General features: G+C 37.7%; 1 protein-coding gene across 1 annotated transcript in view; it reads left to right on the forward strand.

The window, feature by feature from the left end:
* The window catches only part of jag1b (jagged canonical Notch ligand 1b), a 50,905-nt gene that overhangs the window by 10,843 nt on the left and 21,294 nt on the right, over nt 1-18,768 (forward strand). Inside the window, 9 exon segments of the mRNA NM_131863.2 lie at nt 4,358-4,609; nt 6,297-6,357; nt 9,811-9,941; nt 10,027-10,146; nt 15,034-15,147; nt 15,235-15,348; nt 15,431-15,544; nt 15,633-15,679; nt 16,825-16,998. Of these exon segments, the coding sequence (NP_571938.2) occupies nt 4,358-4,609; nt 6,297-6,357; nt 9,811-9,941; nt 10,027-10,146; nt 15,034-15,147; nt 15,235-15,348; nt 15,431-15,544; nt 15,633-15,679; nt 16,825-16,998 (1,127 nt within the window).

The raw sequence follows: 18,768 nt of genomic DNA on the forward strand, positions 1-18,768 counted from the left end.
GTGACTTTCAAACGCTGCAGTGTGTCTGTATCTGTAGTTAACCTCAGTAAACAGTGTTGAGTTAGGTGAACTGATGACCTTCACGTCCAATCACAGTTATTTCTGTTGAGCATGTGAACCCAATGCCAATTAGAGCTGTTTAAGAACATGCTCAAATGTTAGCAGGAAATTTAAATTTTCAAAAATTCAGTATTCAGTATGGTGCCGAATTCCGAATTAGTGGTACCGAATATTTGAGTGTAACCTGTTTACTGAGTGTAACCACAAATATAAGAGGACTGGAGTGTTTTAAAGCTACGATTCATCAGCGGATCGCTCGTATGTCAGCTTGTAGACAAACTAGCTGATCAACGTGAGTTAGAAACACTCCAGTGTCCCTGTATCTGTGGTTACACTCAGTAAACAGCGGTGAGGTTGGTGAACTGATGACCTTCACCGCCAATCACAGTAATTTCTCTTGAGCATGTGAACCTGAAATCACAGCTGTTTAAGAACATGCTCAAATGTTAGCTGCAAATGGACGTTTTTAAAATTTCAGTATGGTTAAGGAAACATGGACAATGTGCAGTGCTCCTGGAATGTAGTTGAGAAACTCTGATCTACATTATCAACATGTAAAAAGTTGCACTGCACTTGTAGAATTAGTAATATAATAGGATTACTCAATGAAAAGTAAAAAAAAAAAAAAAAAAACAGAAATCTTATACATTTTACGTTCACTTTTGATAAAGCACCCATGCTATATGAATGTTTTAGGGCCAGATTTGCTTACATCTTGTATTAAACCCTCGTTTATCTTGTTAGCAGCTCAATTTTTGTTAGATTGCATTGGATATTGTAAAAAAAGATCTGTTGCATCTGTCCTTTAATTTGTGCATTTTCAGTAAAATCATCCGCAGAACTTTCCACATATCAGCTCTTCAATGGGATTGCAATTTCTGTTTCTTTCTTTCTTTATTATTATTTAACCCTTCGTTTTAGTAGTATATTTGCATTATAGTAAGAAATAACATTAGTTTTTAATTTTTGCCAGCAGCTTACCTTCGGCTTTGTCCTGCAAGCACAGAGGATTTTTTTCTATCAGTTTAATGTGACTTCCTCACCCCACAGTGAAGTGGATCAGGCTGCAGGTAGTAAAGACGTGACACTTGGCTCGGGCCGCAGGGCTCAGGGTGCAAGCGAAATGCCACAATGACCCTCTGCATTCCAGAGTGCTATGAACTATAGGCCCACCTGCCCTAATGCTATCGCTTTTCTTTGACTATTTCTATCTCCTCTGGAAACTGTAGCACGTTGCATTTAGTTTGCAGAGAAGATTGTTTGGTGGTTTGAGAGGTGAAAGATAAGTGTTCATGTGAAAGGGAGGAATTGACATTTCACAGTCCACTGTCTTAGTCAGATTCAGTAATGAAATGCTGAACGATGAGAGCTGTCAGTTTACCTCAACTTCTGCGAGTAGAAACAGCACGGTTGGGCGGTGTGACAAAAACCGGTTGGAGTCATTTCACATGACTGTAATAATATTAATCATTTTTGTTATTTTTGCTTTTTTTGATGAGTGTGTAAAGAATTTAAGGATGAAATTTGTGGTTGGTTGTGTGGTCAGAGTGTCTGATGGGAATGCAGGTCAGTTTGCTAGTATTGTTTCAAGTAAGTGTCTCACAAACAGTTAAGCTGGGTCCCAAACTGCATTTGGATTTAAACGTACTACTTGGCCGTTAGAAAAGTACGTTTTATAACAGGGGTGTCCAAGTTCGGTCCTGGAGGGCCGGTGTCCTGCAGATTTTGGCTCCAACTTGCCTCAACACACCTGCAAGAATGTTTTTAGAAAGCCTAGTAAAAGATTGATTAGCTGGCCCAGGTGTGTCTGATTGGGGTTGGAACTAAACTTTGCAGGACACCGAGGACTATCAATGGAATTTGGATGTACTAGTAGCTACATCCGCCATTTTGTCATAATCAAATGACCTAGTCTTATGAGTTGCATTGCTTCACTCCCATTTACAAATTCTCCCATGAGGCATCATGGGATTGCGTAGCGTGCATGGGATGTGCACTTTAGAAATATAGCGTGCTATATAATATGGAAGTATACGATTTTAGATGCAGCCTTACTTTTTCAATCCAGGTGTTTTTTAAAATTGATACCAGGAATAATCACTAAATAACTTTGTTCCTAACATATAAAGACTGCTATGTACTTTAACAATTATTTAGCGTTGGTTCACACAGAACGCTAAACTGTTGTCCACTATGTAACTTTTCGATTGTTTTTCTATGTAAACATGGTGTAAATAAATTAGGGCTGCACAATATTGAAAAAATGTAACATTGCAATTTATTTTATACTATGATACATATATTGCTATACGGATACTATTGAGTTGAATAACCATTTGGAAAGAATGTATCATTTTAAACTGATTGGGATGATTCTGTATTGGAGTGCATAAAATATAATAAACAATCTACAAGTGTTGATAAGTTCAATAAAGAAAAAGACAAAAATTAAATAAACGTTTTATTGTTTTCTGAGGAATCGAACTGTATTCCGGTATACAGTAATTGAATAATTAAATGTAAAATAATATTACAAAATCTTCATTTTTTAAACAGTTCAATAAAATGTACGGTTATTAATTTGTCAAAGTTACAGATGGTACAATTTAATAGGCCTGAATGCTTTTAAAACCCTCACACAGCCAAAGGCCTCAAAAAACACCTGCAAAATAATAAATTATTATTTAGACTCAACATTGTGTATACATGCGATGTGACTATTGCGAATGATCACATTTCGATATCGATGCTAAAACGATATATTGTGCAGCCCTAAAATAAAAGTATAAAATCCAAGGAAAAACATTGCAGAATGTGGTCATGAAAATGGAATGACTGTATAATTAAACCATTAATTGGAGAAATGGATTAGTGTGCGTTAAAATTAATCAGCAAACTACTATGAAGTCTTCCTGTCTGTGTGAATGTATAACACAGTTTTAAATAGTACACACTAGGGCTGCTCAATTATAGAAAAATCATGATCAGGATTTATTTATTTATATCTATAATAGTGATGAGCAGTGAGGGATTTTTATTAGACTGTTGTTTAATTACTAATCATAAGCCCAGTCTGAAGCAAGAATAGACCTCTGTCACATTAAGAGCCACACAAATCCAATTTACTGGTACATGTGCATGTTTCATGTTAATTTATCACATGACAAACCAGGGTTTATGTAAATAATTACTAAGTACTGCATTTTGCCATATTTGTGCATGTATTTAACCATTTAGGCGCACAACTTAAGTTGAAAGAAAACATGTAAGTTTTATATTCTAGAAGCATGATTTCATTTGCGATTTTAAAAACGTGGCTAAATCTAATACACTTCCATAAATCAAGCACGTCCCATGCGGCATAAGTCAGATTACATGATTTTACCTATTTCCATGTGAAAATGGGCTTTGCAGAGGAACGAATGTGCGCTACTGGAAAGTGCAAGATATGAAGGATATGAAATAATGATTTTATGCTTTTTCATAATCGCTGAAGGCCAAAATTGGAGATAAGAATTTGATTTTAATTGATTGAATAGTAAATAGAGACTCGGAAATGTGAGATTTGTGGTGTTTTCAGAATATGCCATCTTTCTATATATATTAGGAGGACTTCATCAAATGAATTTCATTTCTAAAACTGCCCTAAGAAAAAAACCTGTATACTTATATCATGCACACAGAATAATAAGCATCTTCACGATCATGTTCATCTTGAAAGTGTGGCAGAAATATGCATTAAGCGTTAAACTGTACAAAGTCACTGCTTTAAATGCACAAATGCATTCTGTGTGTAAGCTCCTTCACATCAACAAATAGTGTGATGTAACAAAGAGAACTTTTTGTTTAAATATAATCACATTTTGGATGAATATACATTTAAAATGATTGATTCAGATAGTCCCTCCTAAAGAAATCTAAATAAATGCAATGTTAACTCCTTTGTATTTGTAATTGTAAAATTTACTAGCAATTTCTGTGTGAACTATTTCTATGGCAAATAGTTTCAGTTTACTGGGGTGAATGACAGAGAGTGTAAGACAGTGTTTATTTACTGACGTCACAAGCGCTGACTGCCAATGGGATTACTTATTGTTTGCACAATGTAATTAATAGTGAATGTGGCTTTTCCTTCAGCTATAGACAAGAGAGGTCATTTAAGGCCAGCGATATCTTTAATCTGTGAGCAACCAGATATCGAGACATTAAAGTTTCCTAGTTAACCTTTAGCTCCTTGAGTAGTGTGTGGTGTTATTGTGTCAAGGCCTTTTCTGACTGTCACACATCGACTGTTCAGGTGGAAAGCTCATCGAGAAAGCGTACCACTCTGGCATGATCAACCCAAATCGACAATGGCAGAGGCTCACCCATAATGGCCCCGTCGCCCAGTTTGAGTACCAAATCCGGGTGACCTGCCTTGAACACTACTACGGCTTCGGGTGCAACAAGTTCTGCCGGCCACGTGACGAGTTCTTTGGACATTATACCTGTGATCAGAATGGAAACAAGACCTGTTTGGAAGGATGGACGGGTCCTGACTGCAACACAGGTGAGAATTTGATTCTGCCCTGTTTTGACTGATAATGACCCAAAAAGCCACTTATAAAGCCCAATTTTGTTTGGTGTATTTTTGATTGTATTGTATTTTTATTAGCCCACTTTTCATGATCAAGTCATTTTTTATAGGCAAAACTTAAGAGTGAAACAGTGGTATTCAGATTTTAAAAGGTTTGACATTTCTATACTGACATTTATACTAAATGTACACTACCTGACAAAAGTCTTTTCGTTGATCCCAGTTGTAAGAGCAACAAATAATAACTTGACTTCTAGTTGATGGTTTGAAAAGTGGCAGAAGGTAGATTTTTCAGATGATTCATCTGTTGAACTGCATCCCAATCATCACAAATACTGCACAAGACCTATTAAAACCTGCATGGATCCCAGATTCTCACATAAATCAGTCAAGTTTGGTAAAGCAAAAATCATGGTTTGAGGTTACATTCAGTATGGGGGCATGCAAGAGGTCTGCAGAGTGGATGGCAATATCAAAAGCCTGAGGTAACAATACATTTGTGCTGCCCCGTACATTATAAACCACATGAAAGGGCACTTTCTTCAGCAGGATAGCACTCCTTCTCATACTTCAGCCTCAACATCAAAGTTCCTGAAAGCAAAGTGGGTCAAGGTGCTCTAGAATTGGCCAGCCCAGTCACCAGACATGAACATTATTGAGCAAGTCTGGGGTAAGATGAAGGAGGAGGCATTGAAGATGAATCCAAAGAATCTTGATGAAGTCTGACAGTCCTGCAAGAATGCTTTCTTTGCCATTCCAGATGACTTTATTAATAAGTTATTTGAGTCATTGCAGAAATGTATGGATGCAGTCTTCCAAACTCATGGGATTAAAACAGAATAATAATTCTTTATCCACTGCACCATGACTTTATATCCTATACTGTACATTAGTTCTGTTTAGTGAGACTTTTGCTAAGCAAAGTCAGACCTTACTGTCCTTATTAAATAACTAATAAGTGTAATCTAGAGGCCTTTGCCTTTCATATAAGCCACTTCTGATACCAAACAATCTACTAGCAGTCAAGTTATTATTTCCTGTTCTTAAACTTCTAAGTTTTCTAAGCGACAAGACTTTTGTCAGGTAGTGTACTTTAAATTGTACTTTTTATGGTTTTTAAAAAAGCATCTCATGTAAATAAAAAAAAGAAAATAAATTAAGAATTGTGAAATATGTGAAAGATAAAATATGTGAATAAGTGAAATATTATTATTTTTAGTTGTGTTCTATTTGACCATATTTAAAACATTTACTATATGTAAAAAAAATTACTGGCAAAAATCAATGCATTATCTATTTATTTGCAACTAAAATATTATTTATTTATATAAAACTCACAAAGTTCTAGAAAATTCATGAAATTTGTGCACACCTGAATACATCTGATGAAATCACAAAGATGCTGACTTGAATGCTTCCAAACAGTTGCCATTTTAAGAGGGTGACCATAGTTTGGAACAAGACAGAAAGAGCAGCACCTAAAGCCTGATGACAAGCCTCAAATTAGAGCAGAATTCTGTGGGCTGGACAGGGGTTTTAAAGATTTCAGCCTTATGCATTCCTGACACATTTTCACGGGTGAACAGGGGACACTGATGCCCACTGTGTGATTTCACAAGGCCCCAAATCTCATCTTTTTTTCCTGTTCTCTGTTTTCCAGCGATCTGCAGACAAGGCTGCAGCACCGAACACGGATCATGCAAGCAACCAGGCGGCTGCAAGTAAGTTATTAGCAAGTAAATATTCCTAATTAATTTTCAGCCATTTCATGCATCGAAAAATGGTGTCAGCAGGTTTATTTCGTCCTCAGCTTTGCTCTTTAACATTTTGAGCAACAACCACAGCCTTGTTAAAGATGCAACAGTACAAGCTTTCACTGCAACTAGAAGCTCATGGTTAAATCTAGTTAGAATCCATGTGTCCTGTTTGACCTGTCAGAGTCTGATAGCTCCCACAGTCAACAAAAGCGCAGATTACTGGCATCAACCTACAAGAATGGCCATTTCACGTTTAGCGCGGTGTCAATAAGGTTGTGGAGACGACTGAAGCACAAAGCTATTTATAGCTATTTTATGTTTTGCTTTTGTCTGGCAAGATGTCGAGGCCTTATCTACTAACCATAATCTAACAAGCTGAACCTTTAATTGGGTTTTAAAATGCACTGCTTGTTTTACTAATGATGTATGAATTTGGCCACAGTGGGAAGAGAAAGCGATGCATATCTATCTGCATGTGTGTGTGTGTGTGTGTGTGTTTGTGTGTAGTTATAGCTCCCAAGTGGATCATAAGTGCTGTTGTTCTCTTTTGTGACACTGATTCACATAAAAAATAAGTCGTAAACAAAATGGCTGTGGAATAAAATAACATGGTGGTTTTATTCTACTACTATTGTTTCTTTTTTCCCTCTAGAAAGCAAAATTAAGCAGTTTTTAGTCCAGCTATAGCTATCCAAAGCTGTTCCTAGAAAAGGAAAACCTATAGATGAGAATTACCGCAGATATTCGGTTCGTCATAAAGGAATGCATCATGTGTTGCTCATTTGTGTTGAGTGGGTCATTCAGTTAATGAAAATTGAATTTCTTGCAAAACAAACCAATCTTCTATTCGGTAGGGCAAGTCTTGGCAGGTTTTACGTTGAGATTTTTCCGCTTTGTTTCCATTGGTTCGTTAGTTATTTGCATGTTTTCGCTCAAACTCGGTCAACAGCTTGATGTTGTTATGAAGACCTTGCTTGTTTGGCTAATTCTCGCCATTGTACCATTTTTGAAAGCATTGGAGATCAAGGCTAGAACTCAATGTATACTAAAACCTCAGCTCTTTGTTACATTTGGCATGATTATATCCCATTACCTATTCATCTCTCAGTGAAAGCTTGCCAGAACACACAACCATCCAATTGTGCAACTGTTGTAACAAGAGCTCTTACTGTGCTAAATCGGAACCAGCGAGGCCTACAGGGTGAAAATGTTTCACAGCCATGCAGATTTAACGTCACATCTCTGCTTTAATATAATTTTAAGACCAAATGCGGTGTTTTTGTGAAGGTTTCTCATAGTGAAATCTTCTCGCACGTTCAAGAATAGTTGCCTTTAATCACAGAGAGAGGTTTCCTCAACCACCGTGTTTATTTTTACAGCTGAACTGCCGCCTCAGGCTAATTGTTTTCTTTTTTCCCTAGAGGCCGGTCTGTTTTCCTGTGGCTGAGCACTCAAGTGACTTACTATCTCCTTTTTTTTAAGATGCAGGTTATCGTTTTGGCTGTTTATTTACGGCCATCGTAAGGGGGAAGTGTAGCGGGGAGCTATCGCAGAGTCGTTTTGGAGATGGCTTTTAATTACAGGCTTGTAGATATTCTGCGGCTGACTCTTTTCTTTTTTTTTCTTTCCTGGGTACATGGGAACAGGAGTGAGAATGCAAAATAACCCGCCGTAAATACATTAGCCAATAGAGCAGTCTGCAAACACAATTCTTCCCCCCACCCAGACGGTCCGAGCAGTTTCGAGGCCAAGCCGCTCCGCTTTTATTGAGACAGAGTGTCCTGCCACAAGCTAATGTTAGTCTCTCTAAAAGACCCAGTGGAGTTTTAAAGCTGCTGTTTGTTGTTTGCATGGCTTGGCATTAAATAATCAGACAAGAAGTTGTCGGCGGTTCCCTTTTCCCCATTGGACTGGAGTGAACTTTTAAAACGGTTAACAAAAGGGTAACCTCTCAGTGTTGAAGATCCTGAATAACAGCCATTTCCTCAAAGTTTTGATTTGAGTACAATTATGGCACATTATGCTTCAGAATATCACTACACACTGTTTTTGTGTGGTGTTGCCATTATAGTAGAACATACTTCTACACCCTGAGGCCTTCTGACAAAATGAAAGAATTAAAAAAGAAAGCTCTCATAAAAGGGGTGTTGGTGTATGGCATTTAAACTTTTTTTGAGGGCAAACAAGAACATATTCTGCTGTTTGTTGAAATGACATGTTATTATATTACTATTGGAGAACTCACTGTGACATTGCTGATTTAATTGATTTTGTCCATGAACTTTCCACTGAAACGCAACGTACATTATTCAAAACAAAACATATGTTTGTGTATGTGTTTCTGAATGTTTCTAAAATATTCTCATTTACAACAAATCTTTTATGTCAACTGCCTATGTAAATTATTATGTTGTGGGTTGATTACATTATACAGGGTATCCATCTTAAAGTCTTAAAAAGTCTTAAATCTTAAAAGCTAAATTGTAGGCCTTCAAGTCTTAAATCTACTAAAATATTGGGTTGTAGGTCTAAAATCTTTTTTTTTTTTTTTTAACAGGTCTTAATTTTACTATGTTCATGTATAGCTACCCAATCTGGCCATGAACACCCATACAATCACCAACAATCCCAATCTTAACAAAACTTTTTATTTAAAAATTGCATTTAATTTCCTTCATTACAGTAACATTTGTTTAAAAGTTCTCCATTTTTTTTACTGCTGAGGATACTGACCTGACCTATATTTTTATTATTAAATTATTATTATTGTATTATTAAATTATAATCAGTTTTTGATGGGTCAAGTGAAAATCTTTTCTAACTAGGAGACAGCATTTAGCCCTGTCAAAAGTCAAACATTTTATTCATAATGGTCTTAAAAAGTCTTAAATTTAACTTGGTGAACTCTGCAGAATCCCTGATATATGCCATTTTCTAAAATAAAATAAATAAAATAAGGGAAAAAAGGCTTTTTCGATTTGGTTTGGCACAACTCATTTATGGATGCTTTTCCACTGTTCTGTATCAAGTACCTGGTTTTTTACCATTTTTTAAGGACCACCTCAAACGAGTTTCCAAAATAGCCTTCCCATTACCAAAGTGTGACATATGCACACTGCTGATTACTAATTGGTCTGAGACAATTGTCAGCCACATTGGACCAGGAAGTCCAGACATTCCTCTCATTGTTTGGGATGGGTTGATCCGGAATTAATGCAGTGATGTCAGGGCGGTAAAGGCAGTGCAACTATAGTGATAGTCCTACCCACTTAAGTGCTACTAAACTGTTGTGGAAATGCGAATCAAGGCCATGCAAAACTTTTGCAAAGCAATTACACTGTAAAATCAGCTTAACAGTTTTTAATAGACATTTTGCTTTTCTAAAACCTTACCATAGTGTATATCCGTTTCTTTCAGGTGTCTGTATGGCTGGCAGGGTCCATACTGTGATAAATGCATCCCTCACCCGGGCTGTGTACATGGAACCTGCGTTGAACCCTGGCAGTGTCTCTGTGACACTAACTGGGGCGGACAACTCTGTGACAAAGGTAAGCACACTTTCATTTTAATAAATCTGTCTTTGTATTTGCTGCCTAATATTCAAAACACATAACAAATATTCACACCTTTCAGATCTAAACTACTGTGGAACTCACCAGCCATGTCTGAATGGAGGAACGTGCAGCAACACAGGGCCTGACAAGTACCAGTGCTCTTGTGAAGACGGATACTCGGGCGTCAACTGTGAACGAGGTCAGTCTGTCTCTGTGTAAAATCTGGTGAAGTTAGCAGGGTCTGCTCAAGATTACCTATTAGACTTGAAATGACATGCAAAGCAGGCATTGCTTTGTTTATATGTATTATTTACATGTATATACACAATGAAATAGATCTCATTACATCTTTAATAAAAAACAATTGGAAAGGGCTTTTTCATCATTGTCATTTGATATGCATTATGCATCTGAGATTGCCATCTGAGGATGAGAAAGGTTGGTTTGTGTTGAGCATAAATGTCATTCTTGTGCTTTCAGAAGTCTTCCTGTTTCTTAGTTTTTATTAGCCTTGGTAATCCTGTAGCTCAAACAGTTGAGCATTGCACTAGCGATGAGTTCAATTCCAAGAAAAAAACAAAGAACTGATAAAATGTAAATGAGTACCTTGAATTAAATGTCATATGCGTAAATGCAAACCATAGCTGACGTTCCAATACCTGCAGTTTAACTTTACACCGTGTCCTAGCAACAAGTGGCATGACAAGATTATACCGACATAATAAACATTTAAATACCAAAAGAGATTCAGAAGTGCAGAATGGTGCTCCAACCCCAGTTTATAATAATAAATATTAAACCTCATTAACATTACTTAAAGTACATGCTGATTGACTGATGTTGATAGTTTGCAACATTCAGAGATCTAGCATTCATGTTTAAACATAAGCTAGTAATTTTATTTTCGAAAATTTGATGTAAGTTATCTGCTAGCACTATGGTTATAAATGTAATGGAAAATGGTATTCAAACACTAGTAGACTAGTAACATCTAACACTGAATAAAGCACATAATCAGTACCTGAGGTTATCATTAACGTACAGTAGTAGTTCCAGCTGCGATGTCACAAAACTATAAACTACCAAAACTGAAATTTTGTGGATGGTTATGCCGAGGCTTCATCGACAGGTTTTCAGAAATCACTGACAAATGCCTGAGGTTGCGGAGAATTTAAAAGCGCTCGTTTTCAGTTTATTTGGACGCAAGAAATGTAGGGAAAATTTGTGTAATTTTGTCAGGAGAAGCTGTTTCTGCTTGATGTGTCATCTGAGCAATATTACAACCGGGTCGAAAAGAAAAAAAGTTGAGTAGAAATTGATAATTCTCTTTAAAAGCCAGGTGAGCAAAATAAGTACATTTTCTACCCCACTAAAGGCTTTTTTTATTGAACTTGTGTTGTTTCCATGTCACTTCTCGTGTGTGTTTGGTTGTAAGACGTAGTTTGCAGATCGAGACAAAGTTGTCGGCGATTCTTCCTATTGTAAAGTCATGCAGTTAGGTTAGGTTAGGTTAGGTTACTTTATTTATACCCGAAGGTAGATTTGATTTGCAGTCAAGAGTCCTCATCTTACAACAGTGCCACACAAAGCAACTCACACAGTAACAACAACAAATGCGCATTAGGACATAAAACATAAACATAAAGAATAAATAAATAACCACTTTAAGTGTCCACCCCCCTCGCCCAAGTAAATATTTAAAATGATTTAAAATATACAGGTCACTGAAACATCTCTGCTTAAGTCTTATTTAAATGTCTAATGGCTGCTGGTATAAAACTATTTTTGTAATGTTTCGTTTTACAGCTTAATACTAGAAACCTATGACCGGAGGGAAGGAGCTGAAACTCTGAATGTAGGGGATGAGCAGTGTCATTTAAAATTGAATTTGTAATTCTCTTTAGCTGCCTAGTGTACACAGCTTCTAGATTGGCTAGTGACACCCCGGTCAGCTTACTGGACCACTTAACTATTTGATTTAGTGAATTTTTATTCTTGACAGAAAGATTTCCAAACCATGACACCAGAGCAAAGGATAAAACGGATTCAAGAAAGGCGTGATAAAAAAGATTCATCATCTGTTTATCGATATGGAAATAATTTAACTTTCTCAAGCAAAATAGTCGCTGGTGCCTCTTTTTACACACTGCTGCACAATTCTCATCAAAGGAAAGTTTAGAGTCAATAATTGTGCCAAGGTATTTATATGATTGCACACTTTCCACAGTCTGATTTTTAATGGAAGTGCTCACCTGTGAGTGAGCAGCCTTCCTAAAATCCATGATCATATCGTGTGCAGTGTTCATGCAGTGTGAAACTTCCTGTCGCTGACCCAACTTGCAGTGTAAACACTGCACCGACCAAATGCTACCCCAGATAGTCATGCAGTGTAAAAACATCTGTGACACGACTATTTGGAAAATGGTGCAGTTTGAACTCGGCATTGGGAGGACAAAAACTCATCTAACCTGTCACAGAGTTGCATCATTTGGTACGTCATGTTGTGTTAAGATATTGCTTTTTACATTTAAATAGGCATTGTTTTGAAGAACATAATGTTTACAAAAAGCTTTACGCTGCTCCAATAAGAAGCTGTTGTTTTGCTAAAGGTCAAACATTTTACAGTACTACCCAAAAGCTGTTCCATGTTTCCCCATTTATGACTCTAGTTTGATAAATCTTTACAGCTATTATGTGCTGCTTTCTGTGTTTCTGTTGGCACAAGTCACTTTTTCTAACACAAAGACATTTTGTTACCGACACCGAGTTAAATTACTTCAGCAATGTCATTGTGTTCTGGTATAAATGTAGATGGGAAAGGGCGTATTGAAGGCCTACGAGGGATCAGATGATGTCAGACTCAGGCCTTAACTGTCTACAGTGTCAGGAAGGGCGCCCAGGTCTGCTAATCCTCTGTTATGATATGTCCTGCCAGTGGATCCCGTCTGTTTTGACAGTCAGTGGTTGGATGGGTATAGTGATGAAATGTGCCAGATGGACCGTCATGGCTTTTTTTCCCCCCTCCCCATCCTCCTCCTGGATTCATATAATCCAAATTCAGGCGCTCAGTGTGGTGACAGAGTCTTCAAAAAATGTTCTCCAGCACAAACATCCAAATGTTTTTAAATTAAGATACACTGATTTGAGAAACAAAATCTTGTTTTCTGAAAATCTGATCAAGTGACATGCTTTGAAAGAAAATATCTGCCAATGAAGCAAGAAGAAAACTTGTTTTGTGCTGAAAGTTACTTAGTTTTGATGTGTAAAAATAAATGCACTTATCAATGGTGGCACGGTGGCTCAGTCGCCTCACAGCAAGAAGGTCGCTGATTCGAGTCACAGCTGGGCCAGTTGGCATATCTGTGTGAAGTTTGCATGTTCTCTCCATGTTCGCGTGGGTTTCCTCCGGGTGCTCCAGTTCCCCCCACAGTCCAAAGACCTGTGCTATAGGTAAATTGGGTAAACTAAGTTGGCCTTCGTTTATAAGTGCATGTGTGAAATATATGCTGGAATAGCTGGCGGTTCACTCAGCTGTGGCGATCCCTAATAAATAAGAAACTAAGCTGAAGGAAAATCAATGATTAATCAATATTACTATCCTATTTTGACTTGAAATTCAGTGCAAATTACAGAAGGAGAGTTTGTTAATTGTTATTATTTTGCAATAAGGTAAAAAAAATCATCCCCTATACAAACCATAGGAAGATTCATTCTGGGAGATAAAGCTGAACTAACTGTTAAGTTGCTGTTGTCAATCATGTGGCTACAGTGCAAAGGTCAGATCTGCATGCTCTGGTGTCTGCAAAGGTGAACCTATAGTTCACACAAAAATAGGAGTAATGTCTTCACTGAGATGTAGTTTCAAACCTCTATGACCCAATTGTGTTCATAAGGATGGCAAGGCTTCACAAGAGAGTTGATTTGTTTAAAATGACTATAGGGTGATCATGTAAAGACCAGTGTTTGGGAAGTTACTTTAAAAAGGAAACAGATTACAAATTAATGACAAATTGTAATCTGATTACATTACTAATAACTTACAGTAAAATCTAATCAGATTACTAATACTTTGAAGTCACTTTTAAAACATATAAATATACTTATAAAAACAAAATAAATAAACTAAATAAACTGCAGCTCGTTCAGTAATTTAATATTCACTGAAAAACATTACAGTGGGTTGATCACAGCCGCTTGACATATTCAAAAGACTTAGAGTTCACTCAAAACGTACAAATTTTCTTATCATTCACTTGTTGCAAACCTGTTTGTCTTTTTTTGTCTATATGACGACATGAAGAAAATTGGATACCTGTAACCACTGACAATCATAGTGTGAAAAAGCACTGCAGTGCTGTGTTTGTCTGAGGTAAATAACCTTAGAATATTGGCATTGCCGTTGGAAATAATGAACTTGCACGCGCAAAAGACGCAATATGTGATCGGCCCCATAAGCAGCTATGCTTCTCTACACATTCAGAAGATACCTTTACTCCCGATCCTGCACAAAAATTCAATTTAGCCTGTTTAGGCTGAGTTGGTCATGAGTATTGTCATATAATTTAAGTGGCTGGTCGAGTTAAAAGTGAAGAGAGACTAGACATACACTGCATTTCACAGTAATATTTTTGTTTTTACGTTCAATGAATTCGAAGTGATGTCTGGATTTCCACTTGAAGAAGCAGCCACTTTTGTTGTTAACCATGTCAGCTGGCTATAAAATTATATTGGTACGTAAGTAACAAACGCACTGACTTTAGTAACCGTAATCAAATTACACAAATTTAAAATGCAATTTGGTTGCGGCTGGAAGGGCATCCGCTGCATAAAACGCGTGCTGGATAAGTTGGTGGTTCGTTCACTGTGGCGACCCCGGATTAATAAGGGACTAAGCCGAAAAGAAAATGAATGAATGAATAAAATGTAATTCGTTACATTACTGCATTCCCCAAATATGTAATTAAAATACAGTAACGCATTACTGTGGAACGTGTTACTCCCAACTCTGATAAACCCAGAATATTAATTTTGTGGTATTAAAAAACCAATACAAAAAAGTAACAAATAAGTCTATTTGCATTTACAGCTGAACACGCCTGTCTATCCAACCCATGTGCAAATGGAGGGACGTGCAAGGAGACCAGCCAGGGGTACGAATGTCACTGTGCAATCGGCTGGAGTGGCACATCCTGTGAAATCAGTAAGTAGCCACACTCTTTTTATACATGTATAACATTAGAAGAGACCCATCAGTACTTGATGTATGTAACCTGCTCTGTTCTCGTAGATGTGGACGACTGTACACCTAACCAGTGCAAACATGGAGGCACATGTCAAGATTTGGTCAATGGCTTTAAATGTGCCTGCCCTCCTCACTGGACTGGCAAAACATGTCAAATTGGTGAGACAGCATCTCATATTTTAACTATATTTTCAAACATGTGCATGTGTTTGACTAGTAGTTCAAATCATTGTTTTCAAAGATGCCAATGAATGTGAGGACAAGCCATGTGTGAACGCTAAGTCATGCCACAATTTGATTGGTGCATATTTCTGTGAGTGTCTCCCTGGATGGTCAGGTCAAAATTGTGATATAAGTGAGTATAATCATTTAAGTGTTGATTTTTTTTGTAATCTCATACACATTTTCATATAATATTGACATTTTTTTCTCTCATTTTTCAGACATAAATGACTGTAAGGGTCAGTGTTTGAATGGAGGAACTTGCAAGGTAAGGGATCTCCTCATCTGACTACTCTTTCATTAAAACATTAGGATTGTTGATGCTCCAAAAAATAGCCTCTTGCTATCAATGTTGTGTTTACAAGTTTGATAAGATTGTAAGAGGTACTTTTATTCATCAAGACTGCATTAAAGCGATAGTTCATCCCACAAAGGAAATGTACTCACTATTTACTCAGGCTTAAGTGATTCCAAACGTTTACTAACACTAGAGAAGATGCTTTGAAGAAAACGCAAAACTTGTAACCATTGACTTCCATAGTAGGAAACAGAAATACTATGGAAGTCAGTGTTTATGCATTCAACAGGAGAAAGGATGACAAACAGGTTTGGAGCAAGCAGAGGATGAGTCGATTATGACAGAATTTTCCGTTTTGAAATTGACTTTCTCTTCCAAGGCCATTCATCCACCTGGTATTAACATGTTTTTAGTGATCCAAACATTAGTAGCCTGATGTATTATCATTTACTTTACACTTGGTATTGACATGCATTCAAAAGCACCCACTTGTATTCAAATTTCCATTATACCCTCTTCATATACTGCATCACAATTTGGTCAAAAGTGGACAAGTTGGTAAAGTCAAGGACCTCGCTAGTGTTTCTCATCACCCACTTCCACACTATGCATACAGATAGATGGCAGCACTTGTAATATTTGGCACTTAAGCTTGGCAAGCAGCCAAGTACAGCAAGTCATTTTGATATCTAAAATAGGTTTATCTGAAATCAGATATAACTATGAACCAAGTCAAATATACAGGTGCGCTCAAGGATATCCCTTATTATTGCTACTGACGGCTTCAAACAACCCCCCGGGTGCCTTCTATGGCTTAACATCAGGAAGCTCTCAAACTGACAAATCCAGTGACTAGGAGGGCTTACTGTAGAAGCCTAGAAACTGTAAACATCCAGAACAAAAACACGAACAGTTCATGGGTGTGTCGTCTGAGGTTGACATCTTGATACCAGTCATTCTTGTACAAAGCAAAAGTAAGCGCTCTAAACTGGATAGTCATTTTTAAGGAGGTCTGTGCCAGGAAAGTTAGTCTGGGATTTTGGCAGGGAGAATATTTGACCTTGGCTGCTTCAGCACAATGAGTCGAGAATAAAATAAAATGTCTTCTTTGACAGGATTTGGTGAATGGATACCGGTGTCTATGCCCTCCTGGTTACACTGGTGAACAGTGTGAGAAGGATGTGGACGAGTGCGCTAGCAGCCCCTGTCTGAATGGTGGGCGGTGTCAGGATGAAGTTAACGGATTTCAGTGCCTGTGTCCTGCTGGCTTTTCGGGTCAACTGTGTCAGGTAATTTATACTTGTTTATTTTGCAGTATTTGAATATTTAAACGTTTTGAAAATGCTAACCTTTAAAGGGCCATGAAACCCCCTCGTTTCAGCAGGTCAGTCAGCAAAGTCAGCAAAGTGGGCGTGTCCAGCTCTGTTTAGGGGGGAGTGTCGGAGGAACTAAAGTGGGAGGGTGTGGGAGTTTCTATTTGGGCAAGCGCGAGTTTCAGAGTCAAAATACACACACACAGGAGAAAGTGATGGTGTTTAACCTACATGGACATCTGTAGTCGAATTATTTGCCAAATTATTAAATGGTGGACTTCAACTGCAGTTTGGCTCTTTGATTCAGGGAATTCATTAATGCCCCTCGCGACAAACAAGATATTTGATTCGAGGAACTGCTCTAAGCGTGTATTTTTCATGCAATGTTTGATACCGCACGGCGAATGAGAAAAAAAAAACCCTCCGCATTTCCCGGAAACTTAGATGCACACGGCAGGTAGTGTCAGAAAGCCGTGTGTGTTATTCCGGTCACAAAATGCAGTAAAAACCCTACACGAGGTTAAAGTTTGGTTGTGGTGCACATGTTTACACTCGGTGCAATAGTTAACTTAGTTCGATACGAACAAACTCAATAAACAAAGAGCACTGGCCGCTCACTTACCAAATCTGTAGAGACAGGACAATCACCACCAACTAGAGCCGCATCTTTATGAAGAGAAGACTACAAGCGAATCCGGATCTCAGCGTTTGCAGATGAGAACAGCTCTCGGGTAAACAATAATCCTCCTTAGACACGCAAGTTATTGTTGTCGAGCGTCGCGTACACTGTTAATCCACACGTGACTCCAGATGAGCTCTCACAGAGAGAAAATGAAAACAAAACTTAACGGCAGCAAAGTATAAAAGCAACACTTCACGCTTGTTTTGCCAACACAACGTGGCGTCTCTGTCGTGTAAACACAGTAATGAATATTAATGAAGTTGCACAATAGAGCGCGCTAATTGGTTTGAACCAAGCCTTACTCATGCATTAATGCATCACACTGTAAGACGTAATAAGACTCACTCTGGCACAGACGCCCAGTCTGCACGCTGGAATACACGCTATTATGTCATGACCGTGACGCAGCTTCAAAAATTTGTTTCAAACCGGAAGTACGAATTTGCTTGAAATAACGCAAAAACAACCAATTTACACTTTTTAGTGAAATATAGGTGTCCTAATGGTGTTTTTAGCAGTCTGGGACACATATACGACTGTCAACAGCTCAAAAAATCTGTTTTGGTGTTTCGGGACCCTTTAAAAACAAAAGGTTTCAGTGCATGTTTTTAAAAGATACACTTAGCATCTCAGTAAACTTTTGAAATGGCTGACGTCTTGCATGTACATTATGTTCAATCGATAGCCAGATTTTGTTTTATCAAACCTGCATTGCCAACTACTGGCCTAGCAGACATAATAAAGCCTTTTTAGTTGTTTTCATGGAACGTGACGACGCATACTCCATCCTAGCTGAATAGGAGTATTAATTTCTAACCCCAAACCTTTAAACAGTATTGTATACCTTCAACCGCCCAGCTCTAGTTATACCCTAAAGATAGACGGGCTAGGTTTGAGACAGGCATGGTTTTGGCTCACTCTTTAAAATATTCTTCTATTTGTTTTCATTCTCTTGAGCGTTTAGTGCACTTTTTCCTGGCAAACGCCGTGTCGAGAGTTGCTCAGTGTTTTCTAAGAACCCAAAAATGCCTGGATATCATTTCCCCCCTCCTCATTGACTCTTT

Source organism: Danio rerio, chromosome 13, assembly GCF_052040795.2.
Source record: "Danio rerio strain M-AB ecotype USA chromosome 13, GRCz13ab, whole genome shotgun sequence".
NCBI lineage: Eukaryota > Metazoa > Chordata > Actinopteri > Cypriniformes > Danionidae > Danio > Danio rerio.